Source organism: Erpetoichthys calabaricus, chromosome 10 (assembly GCF_900747795.2).
Source record: "Erpetoichthys calabaricus chromosome 10, fErpCal1.3, whole genome shotgun sequence".
Lineage (NCBI taxonomy): Eukaryota > Metazoa > Chordata > Cladistia > Polypteriformes > Polypteridae > Erpetoichthys > Erpetoichthys calabaricus.
Window position 1 is genome coordinate 82,956,327 of NC_041403.2, and position 15,215 is coordinate 82,971,541.

The following is a 15,215-nucleotide window of genomic DNA, read 5'->3' on the forward strand; positions in this document are numbered from 1 at the left end:
CAAGCAATAGTATAAAAATAAAAATGCATAGTAATGTAAAGTCTAACCCAACATTTAATTGTAAAATAAGTAACACATTAAAAATAGCTTGCCTTAATGCTAAAAGTATCAAAAATAAAACAAGTGAGATGGAGTTGTATGGAACGAAGCATAATTATGATATTATAGCAATAACTGAAACCTGACTAAATAACAATGATGAGGATGAGTATAACATAGAGAGATACACATTTTTTAGGAAGGATAGACAAAACAGAAAAGCAGGTGGGGTTGCTGTTTACGTCAAACTGAATTTAAATGCAAGTCCTCTTCAGTTGGACGATGAGCCCCATCTTTGCCTGGAAAGCATTAGAGAAAGAGATCTTATTTTAGGAGTGTGTTATAGACCACCCAATGCAGACAGTAATTTAAATGTACATCTTTTTGGTAATATTAAAGAGGCAACTTTACAGGGGGATATTATAGTCATGGGGGACTTTACCAGAATATTAACAGGGCTAACCTTGCATATAGTGGAGCACAAGAACAGGAATTTTTAGATGTAACCAGTGACTGTTTTTTTAACACAGTATGTTAAAGCACCAATGTGGGGTGAAGTCTGTCTACATTTAATATTTTGTAATAATCTGGATATAATTGAGGGTGTACAGGTGATTGAACCACTAGGGCAAGTGACCATAATATAACACAATTCTTAGTGCTTTGGAAGAGTCCGGATGCTAAGTCTAAAACTGTTAAGTTTAACTTTGGTAGAGCAAATCATGAGCAGATGCAGCAAAGTCTAAAGAGGACAGACTGGGATAAGCTTTTAAGTGTGGAGACAGTCAAGGAGCAATGGAACAGGTTTAAAAATGGTTTACATATAATGTAGGATAGGTACATACCTACATTTGGAATTAGTGGGAAATTTAAAAAAATTCTGCAGTGGGTTAATAAAGAATTATAAAAGAAGCTACCAAGGAAAAACAGCTTTATAAGGTGTGTTAGACAAATAACTCTAATGTGAATTGTACAGCATGTGAGAACATGCTGAAGCATTAAGAAGGCTATTAGGGAGGCATCAGGAATAGTAAAAGGGAATTAGAAACTACAGTGAAATAGCAGATGCTCTAAACTTGCGTTTTTCTGAGGTCTTCACATGTGAGGAAGTGGATGGTCTCCAACCAGTATAAGTGACTACTAAGGAGGTACTGCTCAGATTAAATCTCCAGGACCAGATAATATTTATCCTTGAGTACTTAAAGAGGATAGTAATTAGATAAATAAACCCTTGATGCATATTTTTAGGAAGTTACTGTGCACTGGGGAAATTCCAAAGGAATGGAAAATGGCAAATACTATCCCGTTACATAAAAAGGGTGCCCGGGAAGATCTAAGCAACTATAAGCCAGTAAGCTTAATGTGCACAACAGGAAAATAAATGGATAGAATTATTAAGGGTAAGGTTGAGCAACACATGGCAATAACAGGAGTTTTATTGAACAGTCAGCTTGGTTTATTATTATCTTAATCATATTAATCATATTAATCAGATCACTAGGACAGCATTTTTTCACTTAAGAAATATGGCAAAAGTTAGACCTCTTATATCATTGAAAGATGCTGAGAAATTAGTTTACGCTTTTGTTTTCAGTCGACTAGATTACTGTAACTCACTCCTCTCAGGACTACCCAAAAAAGACATAAATCGATTGCAACTAGTGCAGAATGCAGCTGCTAGAATCCTAACTAGGAAAAGAAAATCTGAGCACATTCTCCAGTTTTCATGTCACTTCATTGATTACCTGTGTCATTCAGAATTGACTTTAAAATATTGCTTATGGTTTATAAAGCCTTACATAATCTCGCTCCATCTTATATTTCAGAATATCTGACACCTTACACTCCAAATCGTAACCTTAGATCTTCAAATGAGTGTCTGCTTAGAATTCCAAGAGCTAAACTTAAAAGAAGTGGTGAGGTGGCCTTCTGCTGTTATGCACCTAAAATCTGGAATACCTTGCCAATAGGAATTTGCCAGGCTAATACAGTGGAGCACTATAAAACACTGCTGTAAACACATTACTTTAACATGGCTTTCTCATAGATTCATTTTAGTTTAATTCTAATGTTCTGTATATTCAATTAATTATCATTATTATTCATGGTGGCTCCAAAATCCGTACTAACCCCTACTCTCTCTTCTGTTTTTTTTCCGGTTTTCTGTGGTGGCGATCTTCGCCACCACCACCTAATCAAAGCACCATGATGTCCTTACACTGATGGATTAAAGACCAGAAGTCCATGTGACCGTCATCATCAAGTCCTTCAATGAGAACCCTGAATACAATGAGGACTGATTGAGGTCATTTATGTCAGATAGAATGCCTAGAGGGGGCTGCGTGGTCTCATGGCCTGGAACCCCTGCAGATTTTATTTTTTCTTCAGCCATCTGGAGTTTTTTTGTTTTTTTCTGTCCTCCATGGCCATCGGACCTTACTTTTACTCTATGTTAATTAGTGTTCTCTTATATTAATTCTTATTCTGTCTTTTTTTCTCTTTCTTCATCATGTAAAGCACTTTGAGCTACATTATTTATATGAAAATGTGCTATATAAATAAATGTTGTTTCAGAAGAGGGAGGTCATGTTTTACTAGCATGCTGGAATTTTACAAAGAATCAACAAAAGGGCATGATCAAAGTGGAGCTTATGATATTATTTATCTTGACTCTCAGAAAGCATTTGAAAAGGTGCCACATGAGAGGTTGAACCATCAAAACTCAAAGAAGTGGGAGTTCAGGGAAATGTTTGTAGATGGATGCAAAATTGGCTCAGACACAGGAAGCAGAGGTCGAGAGAAAAGCAACTAGGTTGATTCCTGGGCTACAGGGGATGAATTAAGAAGAAAGTTTAAAAGAGCTGAGCCTTTTTAGTTTAAGCAAAAAAGATTAAGAGGAGCCATGATTGAAGTGTTTAAAATTATGAAGGGAATTAGTACAGTGGATCGAGACTGTTACTTTAAAATTAGTTCATCAAGAACACGGGGACACAGTTGGAAACTGGTTACAGGCACCATTTTGCATGATTTTTACCTGTAAATAATGGATCAAGTGTGAAGAAAACTGAAACATGGGATTAATGTATGGTGTCACAAAAGTTTCAATCCACTTAACCAGATTGCTTGTCTTACTTTCTTTCTCCCAGACAGCAGTAGCCTGGTATATCTTTGTAGAGACTCAGAGTATGATTCTGTGCTACTTTTTCTTTCTCCAGTAAGTAGATCTGTGCCATCTTGGATGTTGTCTGGAATGGTCATCTCATCTGATAGGTCTATTAGGCTCCCAGATTCATCCACAGTTTCAGCCTTCGTATAGTATCTTGGATTTTTACAATCTTTCATTAGTAACTCAGCAACATCTGAACCTACAATTCTCTGAAAAGGAAGAGATTGAAATAAAAATATACATTACCCACATCTACATCATGAAAATCCTGCAAGCAAGAAGAAACAGTTCTGCCCATCAGCATTTTCTGTGGCATGGTATTTTTAATGAGGCTCTCTAAAAAGAAAATATTCCCCGTGGACAAATACAGATCTATCTATCTATCTATCTATCTATCTATCTATCTATCTATCTATCTATCTATCTATATAATAGAGTACACTACTCATCATCACAGAATTTCTTGCCTACAGGAAAAGTTTATGGTCTAAAGAACGATGGCCCACAGAATATTAGGTTTACCTTTAGCCTAATAATTTCCCTGAGGAAGAACAGCCAGGCGGTCAACACGTAATTATGTGTAGCCTGTAATTATGTGTAATTATATGTAGATCTGGAAAACGGAACACGATGAACTTCAGTATACGAGGAGATTAGGGCTGCAAATTTAGTACTGGCCACAAGATGGCAGTGCAGGCTGCTGGACAGAAGAGTTTTCAAACAATCGCTAACAATGGCGTTTTCCCTGAATCTGACTCGTGAAGTTAAGCAGATTATGAAAAGTTCTCTGGGAGTAGGATGAGCAACCATAAAAGAGAAAGTGCAAATCAAGGTGACTGCCAAAGAAAGCTTGATGAATGGAAAAGCAGGATAACTTCTCGTACATAATAATTAATTCTCATTTTAAAATAGCCCAAGGAAAGCAGATATATGTTTACATTTTAACATTTGAGTATCACCCTTTGTGGCAGTTACTTACACAAATCACCTCAATATCATTATAACCACTAATCAAGTAAAGCAATTGCCTTTTTTTTTTTTTCAAATCCAGGACCAGACATCTTAACAGATTTCACAAATGGCCAGCTTCTAGGAACAGAGCCTCCTGCAAATCCCTGAGCCCAGTGTAGACTTGGACCAGTACTCTAATAACAGAACCCTGTCTATGACTGATACTGTGAATCCGTGGATTTCTTGGTGTGGTATGCCACTCTTGAATTGTGATATCATTCTCCCTTTGAAAATTTCAATCACATGTACTGAAGGGCAACCCCACAACCCTAGAACAAATCAACTGAAAACTCATGCATCAAAATCCCAAGGAAGATATGTCTTATTGACATTGATAAGACAGGAGGTATAACTGTATGTTGCATGATATAAAAAAAGAGACCACTGCGACGTTCCACATTCAGTCTTAGTAGAATAATATACCGTATATGACTACGAGCAACACCTAAGTGTCATGTGTCAGATCTGCCTAATAAAACAAGAATTTCTTTGTAATGGAGATTCATGACCACAACATTTTAGCAATCAGTAACTGGAAGTCATGCTAGCAGCATTTTGATTTTTTACGTGGGCACTAAGCACTTATATGCTATAGCAATACATTATCAACCCCCTGGACTTTTTCTATACCAGCTTATCCAATTCAGGCTCATGGAAGCATTATGAAGAGTAATGCAGAAACCAATACTGGAGAAGACATTAGTCCATGACAGGGCAATTTCACCCTTCTCAATCAGACTTGACCAATTGTGTGCAAAACATGTACAGTACAGACTAACAGTTAATTCAGTTTTGGGGCGGAGTGGTGACTCTGAGGCTAAGGATCTACGCTGGTATCCCGAAGGTTGCCGGTTCCCGTCAATGCCAAAAAGAAATCCTACTCTGCTGGGCCCTTGAGCAAGGCCCTTAACCTTCAATTGCTCCAGGGGCGCTGTACAATGTCTGACCCTGCGCTCTGATCCCAAGGGGTATGCGAAAACTAACAAATTTCTAATACAAGAAATTGTAAAAGGCAAAATAAAGAACAAAAAAAATTAATTAAGTAGTAAATGAAGAAAAAGCAGTTTAAATGCCAGCAGGAAAAGGTGACATGGTGGTGGATTGGCTACTGTGACTACCTCACGACTGTGGGGCATAAATGCAGGTTCCAGAGTGTCAAGGTGGTGCAGTGGTAGTGCTGTTGCATTCAAGTAAGGAGATCAAGGGTTTGTGTCTTGGATCCTACCTGTGTGGAGAGTTCTTTGAGTGGTGTGAAAAGTGCTATATAAATGTAAAGAATCATTCCCAGTCTGTATGTTCCTTTTTGTGCCAATGTAGTTTTCTCTGCCTACTGTGGTTTCCCGATGACAGTCCTCTGTGGCTTTTCAAGATGGATAATTTTGTTATGGCTCATTTAAAAAATGAATCTTCTTCCTGAGTCTGCTGCAGGACAAACTGTGGTTGAAGCTTCTCCTTGTTCTCCTCAAGGCTGTGTGGATTTTTTCTGAGGTGTTTTAGACCACACTCCTTCTCAAAACATATACATGCTAAGTTGATTGATAACTAAGTTGGCATGGAATGAGTTGGAAGGGCTGTTTGCAAGAGTGTGTACTTTATGCTCTGGCCTACTGTCCAGGGTGCCTGCCTTGTGGAGCTTATTCTAAAGTACTGTGTGCAAGGCGGGAATCAGTCTCAGTTAGAACATTGGCACACTGTAGGCCCCCCTCAAGCACACAACCAACGGAAAAGTTCCTTGCTTACTTTAAGAAGTGGGCATTTAACTCTTACATTAGCTTACCTTGAATGGTCTCATGTGTAACTATTCCAGCTGAGAGTTACATTGTAAACATGAAAGTGTTCCCTTGGAGTTATAATCCTAAAATACTACAAGATTCTTCATTTTATAATTTTACTTCAGAGCTGTGCATACCCTATAATTACTGCCTTTAACGTTTGCATTTCAAAAATCTTACCCCATTTTGTCTGCAGAGCAGTTCCAACATTTTCCAGAGGATGGCAACACAGGAGTCATCTCTTCTTGTATCACCCCTTGGAAAAACTCTGATTTGGTGCTGGCAAAAGGCTAATACATCTACTTTGTGCAGATCCTCTCTGTCAATGCAAGGCAAATGAGTGTGAATAATTAATTTTATTTTATTGTAACTTGGTGGGCATGCAAAGAATATTATTTTTCATTTTCATACAAGATCTTAATTGGCAAACAGGAAACCCATGAATTGCATACTCTCAGAATACATGCTGTCTGTATTAACAAAGAGACTCAGAGTTCACATTTAAAATCATGATGTGGCATGAAAGTGTGCTCATTTCTTACGCTGTGAGAAGAATTCAGTGCCTCTCTTTGCTGCACACTTCTTGCCTTTTACAGATTGCTCTTTGTCTCTGGCGCTCTGGAGTCAGCGGGTCTCATTGCTGTGCCTCAACCAAAAACCACAAATGAAGAAAAATTCCACCTCCCAAATACAGACCAGTCTTCAGCATAGTTATTCAATGCCACCAGAAGCGCCATGTCTGGCATTTTACTGTGCACAAATGATTCCTCTTTTTTGCAATTTACAAGCACACATGCACAGAGGGGCCAATTACATTTGAAACCACAGAAAATGTGAAGTTTGCTCTGCAACAGTGAAAAAGTTTTGATATGTCAAATGTGTTAGACAATATATCATTCCTTGTAAAATTCTAGTCTGTGTGTGACCCATTAGATTAAGTGTCATTATGAATTTCAGCATAATTACAGTGTATATTTGGTTAGGAAATAAGAAATAGATTCATAATAAACAAAATTTACTTTAAAAGCTAAATAATATGTAGGCTTCATATCATAAATTTGTTGCAATCGCAACTTTACTTCAACTGTGTTAGGAGTTCACTGAGATTTCTTTTGTTAGATTGATTGCTAACTTGCTTCAGTACATTTCTTTGAATCCTTTGTTTCTGCACACCTTAGATCTAAAACATAAAAAATGTTAAATATCAGAGTTCATTATAACTCATGTTCTGTGTCATGCCAATGGTACTGGTGAGGATCGCAATGTTAGAAGACTAAGAAGAACAGACCAAACTCTTCAGTCCTCATCAGTAATCTCCACTGCCTCCTAAAGAATTTCCAGGCGTAGGTCATCTGAGATTTCTGACCATTTCAGTATGTTGTGACTATATATGCCTAGGTCTACACAAGTGATCTGTGCAAAGTACACCACCAGAAATTATGGTCAACATTTTATATATGACTGTGTACAGATAATCCTAAACAAATGATAAATATAATATATTTATACAATTACATACTAAAAAGTATGGTAATAAAGTTAATTTTTACTGTTTTTGTATAGAATTTATCCAATAACAAGAGGACAAGGATAAAAATTTAGATTTAAAAGTCAAAACAGAAAAGGACCGCAAAATTACAGAAATTCAAGTGGCTAGAGAAAATGGCTCAATGATTGAGAAATAATGAATGAGCAAAGCCTGCTTAGATGAGCGTCCTAAACCACTAAACAGATATACAGCATAGCTGACATTATTTTACAACAGCTGTTGTGACTGCCTGCATGAGGCTAAGAATGTGGCAGCCCCTGAGCCAGGAACTGCTAATAGTGAAAATCTGTAAGCTAGGCAGTTGAGTAGAGAACTTCTGATCCAGCACTATATACTGTAAAGCACATATCTCTCCAGCTCCAATAAGAAATATATCCACAAACTCTTGACCTTTTAAAGAGGACCTTTAATCCAGTCCAGATATTTACATACTGTTATGATTTTGCCAAAAACTCACAAGTGTCACATGGTGTTGAACAAAACAGAATCAGCAGACAGGAACATAGTCAAGGGATAGGCTGAGGTCTAAACAGCAGGAGGAAATCCAAAATGTCTGTCATGTTATAATATTGAATGTCTAATTGGAGTTAAATATATTTAACAGAGACCTTTATTGATTGCTGTTACCTATAATCATACGCAGCCAGCAGAACACACATGCCTCCTTCCCCATACTGCCCACCAACAACCTCCTGTGCTTTATTATAATACTGTTGTAATATTACATGATAATGCTCATCATCAAAAAATCTTTATTGAAAACTCAAGGTCAAACAACAAGATCGGGGGGCAAAACTAACATGTAAACCTAAATTTCACAAAATCGCTCTGCACTCATTTTTTTTTTTTGTAGAAATAAACTGCAAAGCTATGTTTTAAAGTACTGCACCATTATCATGTCTTCAACACAATGACTTTAGTCACATGACTAAAAATGGGCATGATCACCACTTCACCTATAAATCATGGTACACACTGGCAGTGCCCACAAAAGAGAAAAAATGAAAAATAGCAGCATCCTGATATTACTGGGATAACATTAAAAATGAGTAATAATTAGAAAAATACATGCAGCAGGTACCAAAACTAGAAAAAGTGACTTTTAGATGTACAAAACTCAGATTAACAATTCATATTACGAGTATGTAGACTAAAACAATTCACTTCAACTCTGCACCGACAACACAGTTGACAAAAAAGCCAGTTACCATTTAATGTATTTCCAATTTCAAAACTGTCATTTCACTAAAGACCATTAGAGTACAACAGTCAGCATGCAAGAAAATAAACAATCTTTTAAAATTAAAATTTTTTAAAAAATTAAAAAGGTGTAAAAAGTGCTGAAATACATTTGTCCATCCAGCAGTTACCACTTAGAATATTTTGAACTTAACATTTTTTATAGTACCTTAATAAAGGCCCAGGGAAGAGCCTCATCTCTTCTTGTTCTCGAGTACTAACAAGAATAACCTGCAAATAAACAGAAATGTACATTTTTATATCCATAATTTTCTGATTAGAGTCCCAGGGAGCAAGAGACTATCCCATCAGGAACAAGTGCAGGTAAGACTCAACTTCCTGAAGGGCACCAAGAAGTCCCTCAGCACCCATACAGACAAATCATATTCTCAACGATCTGTTAGATAGAACCCATGTAAACAAAGGAAGAGCACCACAGCAAGAAGTGAGACTGAAGTGTGAGAAGCATCAGAGCTCTCTGCTGTATTATTGTGCTGATCTGCAAATATCCATAAATTGTTTAAAATGTGCAGGGTACCTGCGTAAAGACAAAAAAAATTGAAAAAACTGACAGATTAACCTAAGAGCGAGCAAATAAATGATAACCCCTTATATATTTTTTTCCCTTGGATTTTCATACAATGTGTACTGTGAATGTGAATGTATTTAATAAGTATTTTTGTAAATGATAAACTAGAAAAATTATAAAATCTTAAACTAAAAACAAAAATTCTTTATGAACCCTTTTAACCATTTTTAGAGTCATGGAAAGATGGAAGCTGTCACAACAGAAGTGGGTGCAAGAAAGGAAGCAACTCTGGACAGGAAGCAAGGAAATCAGAGTGACCAGATAAATGAACACACAGATGCTTCTAAATCGGGGGGCTCAAGTCCAGAGCTGGAAGTGTGCAGTGGTTGAAGGTTTTTGCTTTAATCAAATTTTTATTTAGAAGCTGTTTATTTACTACTAAAGAAATATGTTTTTTTTGGGGTTTAGTTTAAGTTCACTTGTTTGTTACATTTCTCAACCCTAATTTGCCTGTTTAACTTTTAAAATGCTATATCAAGGTTTTAATTGTTGCCTGTTTTCTTAACCAGCCATCAGTTAATAAGGGGCAAGTGACAAAGGAACTAGCTCTCCAGCTTACAAGCTTCCATTTTAAAGTATATGCATCATGAAGGGTCTGTATTAATACAATATTTTGAAATAAATGAGAGAGAAGGGAAGGACCAAGAGGTATAAATCTGTTCTGGACCATTGGATAATGTTCCCAGAAAACAAAAAATCTATAGTGTGATAAAGATTTGTCTTGGAAGAATCAAAGCACTAACAAGCCATTTAATTAAATACAGAGTCACTTTCTGCTAGGTCTGGCTTCTAATTACAAGAAAGTTGGAATGAAACCCTGCACCAACTGTGAATGTCCAGGACCGAAATTGAATATCCCTTGTATCAGCAGCAGGCATAATTTATTACCAGCTTGACATACTTGACAACAATTCCATCTAGTTATACCCCAAAATATCCTGAGATTCTTAAGTTGGTAGGGGGGTCATTTGTTTATAGTAATTATCAGCATTTATTGCATATCGCAATTGAGCCAGGGGCTAGAATGTTCAGATTTTTTGGAGCTATTCCAGTTATGCAATGTTGCATCCTCTGAATCATTGCTGTGCTAAAAGGTGTCCTATTCATTTGGAGCCTGAAACAGGTTTTGTTTTTCTTTTTTGTTCTTTATTTCGCCTTATACAATTTCTTGTATTAGGAATTTGGTAGTTTTTGTACAGTATACCCCTCTGGGGTAGAGTGCAGGGTCAGCCACTGCACAACACCCCTGGAGCAAGTGCAGGTTAAGGGCCTTGCTCAAGGGCCCAGAAGAGTAGGATCTCTTTTGGCAGTAATGGTGACTTGAACAGGCAACCTTCCGGGTACCAGTGCAGATCCATAACCTTGCCACTCCGCATAAGGATTTGCCTCTAGGATTTCTCTGTACTTGGTTTCTCTACATAGAGAAGAATCCTCATTGCAACTTCTTGGTCTCAGAATCTCTCAGATACCTTTTGGCAAACTCTATCAAGGCTTTATTAAATTGTGAAAGATTCTACACATGTGCATAACCCTAATTTTTATTTAATAATCACTCATGATACTAATGTATAGAATGTAACTCTCTTTTCTTTCAGTGTCATAATTTAAATCATGTGCAAGACTTCAAGTATAGATGCAGGAGAAAGTAAACTGTAGGACAGCACTAGTTGTTTATAATAATGTGTTTGACAATGCACAATAAGTATATTCTTTTAAAGTTTTAACTTATATAACTGTGCACACAGTTTATGGGAGCATTCTGCTATGTCTATATAAGAGACAGAAGTGTATAGCACCAAATATACATATGCCTGATTACTCTATGCTTGAAAATCTAAATTTCATTATTTTTTTTTCTAATATGCATTTTATATTCTAGTAAGACCTCCTATAATGAAACTTATTTGGTCCCTTCATGGCACCCACCCAAACATGTTGACAACATTTTAACTTGCAATTATTTTTCTAAATATATTCCACATACCAGAGAGGTTATAGTGAACAAGTTGAAAGGAATGGAAAATTGGAAAACCAAAAGAAGTGTAATCATAAATGTTGTAAGTCACCTAGGATAAAAGCATCATCCAAAATATAACCATAAATGTTGTAAATCGCCTAGGATAAAAGCATCGGCCAAATAAGTACATGTAATAAACTGGTCAAATAAGTCTACTTACAAAAGCTCATTTTGACAGTTTTTTTTAGCTTTAATGATGGCTTAATAAACCAGAAGGGTCAACTCTATGTCTACTTGCTCACGCCTCAGGCCACCATATTTGCAGTATTATTTTTAATGTTCTTCCTAATAGTTACATCATTTTTTGTCACAAACCCAACTGATTGACCAAACCATGGCAATTCACAAAAACAGATGAAAGTTATCCATGGCTGTCCACACCCCGATATGATGGGATAATTTAAAGGTATTAAATGTATGTAATTCATGTAATTCAACTCATAATTACTATCAGAACCTTAACCCTCTACTCCCTACCAGATACATAGGAGACAGAAGTACTGCTTTTTCAAAAAACATTTACATTACAATGATACATAAAATGTACCTCCAGACTATGAATTTCAACTAGTGCCGGCTCTCCCTCACTTGGCCTATGTGGGTTCACTCTCACCAGTTGACCTCCAGGGCCAAAGCTGATCGCAACATGGGGAAGACAGAATTTCAACGAAGAAGCAGATTCAGATTTTATGCCATAATCTTAAAAAAATATACAAAAGTTATGAGTACTGTATACAAGTATAAATTAAATGTAGCATATTTCTGAATTAAATAAATAAATAAACATGTGTACAAGTCTATAATAATGAAATAGAATAAAGGATGGATGAATTGACTTGATTTATTAGGTATTTATTCAGAACTGCCAGTCAAGACAAATAATTTGCATTTAATGTAATGATTTGCTCCTCTGGAATGTCCAGAATGGGCACTGTAGAACAGTTTTAAAAATTAATTTGATTTTAAAAAGGACAACAATCATTGAGTGTTCACCAGCTCACCTGGCTGTAGGGATGTACTTTGCACTGATGGCTCGGCATCATATTGATAGGAAGAATCCATGTACTGGCTGAGTTCATGACTGCTTGAAGACAGCCCAGAAATCTTACAGTTAGCTAGTTGTCCATACCCATAAAAGGATAACTATAACATAACAGGAATAAGAATTAGACATAAGGAAAAATAGGATCATATAATTGCAAGCAGTATTAGATAAAGTTACAGACTCTTTAAAGTGCACACTTTCGTAATACTTCTTTTATCAGGCATTAGTCATTGTTTTTATTTGATTTTATTGAAATTCATTAAGCTAAAAATCAGCACAGTATAAAATTAGTCAACTAATTTGTGGATTCTCTTAGAGTAATTCACAATTGAATCTTGAATATTTCCAGTGTTTGTTGGAGATTTTTTAAGCCTTTTAATGGTATTTTGCAAGTGGTTCTCGTGTGTTTTTAGCTGTTTTTGAAGTGTTTTCAAAGAAGCCTTTTGCAGGGAAAACATGATTGGCATCATTTCCTGTTACCATTTTGTGGGCTGTGAGGTGCTCTAATGTTGTGACATGATTGTTGTGCCTCCAGAACGTGTTCTATGACTTTACTGCTTTTAATATGGGTGATCACATTATTGAAAAGGAGGTTCAGGTATTGAGTTCACCCTGTTCTGCTGCAAAGGGAGCTGAGAGGACAATTCTGTACTGTCTGTGAAGAAATCAAGCAGAATCCTGAAAATGTCCAGGATTACACATAGATAAACCCATAAGTATAATGATATGTGACAGTGGCTTTATGATATTTATGAAATTCCTGCCACTCAAGTACAAAAAAGTATTGCATTATCTCACAAAGATATTGTCTGCTATGGTCTGTGTAACATTGTACATATACATGCTGTGGCCATCTAGTGAAACCTAGTGAGGAAGAGATTAAGCAAGTAAGTGACAAAAAGTGAGCAGACGTTAAAAATATACATTTAATCCTTTATATGCTCAGGGATAAATTTAACCCACCTAGTTTACGGTGTAGTACGGAGCCAGGGATTATTGCAGCAGCACAGAGTGTAAGGCAAAAATCAAATGTGGTGGATGGTACACCAGTCCTTTGCAGGACACAACTGCACAGCTGATCAGAAAAGAGTGTGCTGCATGCAATCCAATAACACAAACCTATTTGAATTCAGTTATTTGCAAAAGATATTTTAAAACAGTATAATCTGCTGGTGCAACAACCAGTTTTCCTATCATGAATCTTTATGGGCTCAGGTCAGGGATGTAAAAAGAGGATGGATGTTATTTACTTCAGAGCACATGAAGGACTAAACACATTATGTTAATTGAGGAGAATCCCCAACACATTTTAAGTAGTCATTGTTAAAACAGGTAATCATCCATATTTAAATGCACTCATTGATAGCAATCAATCCAGAAATGCATGAGCAGAATATGCAAACCTTGTGCAAACCCTACTGCTGTGAGGCAGGAATGAAAGCTCTGTGCTATCATTCTGCCAGTGTTAAAACATCTGGACTAAACTTACTAAAATTAATGATGATTAATACTAATTGTATACTTATAATGTTTGCTCATTTCTTCCTCAATAGCTGTTACTAGATGACCAAATTACTTATGTGCATGACATGTGCTGGTGTTTCTTCCTCTTTCCTCTTTTCTTCCTGAGCTGCTTCACTCCTTGCTCATCCCAATGAGCTATTTTTTTAACCAGCATTTTATAAATATTATCATTACTTTCAATGGAACAGATGTTTTGGCTGAAACAGCTTGAAAGCTTGAGTTTTCTAAAATGCTCACTGCTAAAATGCATATATATGAATAGAGTCATTAAAAAGACTGGCAAATAACTTTACAAGTGGTTTAGGAGCATTCTAGTCTAGTGCTGAAATGTAGGAAAAATGCTTAGGTGACAATGGGCCTTTACCCTGAATCCCTGAAAGCAGCTGTTACATTTTATTAATTTTAACAAAATTCCTTAAAAGTACATTTTAAATAGTGACAAAAAGTAATATGCTCACTGATGCAAGTCATACCCTAATGCCTATATAGCCACAGGAGCTTGAACACTAGCCAAGTCTTTTTTGTGGGCCTTGATCTTTTCTAATTGCAACCTCTCATTAGTAAGTTATTTTACTTTTATTCATGTGCTGTTTATAAACAGTTAAATTAGCACTTTGATTATTTTACCCTAGAGGTAAATACATATTTTTAGTTGTTACCTATGAAAAACAAAATATGCGTATAGAAATATTTTTGTATTTTATCCATATTGACTGATGAGTAGCAAGTGGTCAGAGGCTGAAACCAACCCTGGTGGGGAGTTTGTTCATCGCTGAATTATGTGTTATAAATTTTATTTAATTTGTTTAGCTTGCTTCATGTTATATTTTTTAGGAGACTTTTCATGATTTGTTTTTTTTTTTTTATTTATTTATAGAGTAGTAAAGGACATAGTTTGAGTTTAGAATTATGCTATTTCTTTGGGTAGGTGCACAGAGGTGCTACTTGGTAATTTGGCAGTTATAACCAAAGGTGTTCTACTACAAAAAAACAAACTAACAAACTGTCCCTTCACTATAAACTACAATAGAATATACTGTAGCTACATTCATTACATTATTGTCTGATATTTTGAAGTCTACATTTTTTTCTGAGATTTCTACCAAGTGACCTGACATCTTCTAGTCAACATTTTATAGTGAGAGGCACTATTCTCATTTGGTTAATAAAGTCAACTAATAAAATCAGAGAAAGACACAGCATAATGATACTAAACACCAAAGCCTGAAACCATATTGTAACAGAGAAATAATGTGGAGTTGCA

At 36.1% G+C, this 15,215-nt stretch overlaps 1 protein-coding gene across 6 annotated transcripts in view; it reads right to left on the reverse strand.

The window, feature by feature from the left end:
- The window catches only part of sec16b (SEC16 homolog B, endoplasmic reticulum export factor), a 56,927-nt gene that overhangs the window by 25,827 nt on the left and 15,885 nt on the right, over nt 1-15,215 (reverse strand). For all 6 annotated transcript variants that reach the window (XM_028811504.2, XM_028811506.2, XM_028811503.2 and 3 more), the window contains 5 exons: nt 12,384-12,525; nt 11,930-12,081; nt 8,946-9,007; nt 6,169-6,307; nt 3,172-3,414 (listed from right to left, as the gene is read on the reverse strand). In XM_028811504.2, coding sequence (XP_028667337.2) covers nt 3,172-3,414; nt 6,169-6,307; nt 8,946-9,007; nt 11,930-12,081; nt 12,384-12,525 — 738 coding nt within the window. The remainder of the gene's footprint in view (nt 1-3,171; nt 3,415-6,168; nt 6,308-8,945; nt 9,008-11,929; nt 12,082-12,383; nt 12,526-15,215) is intronic.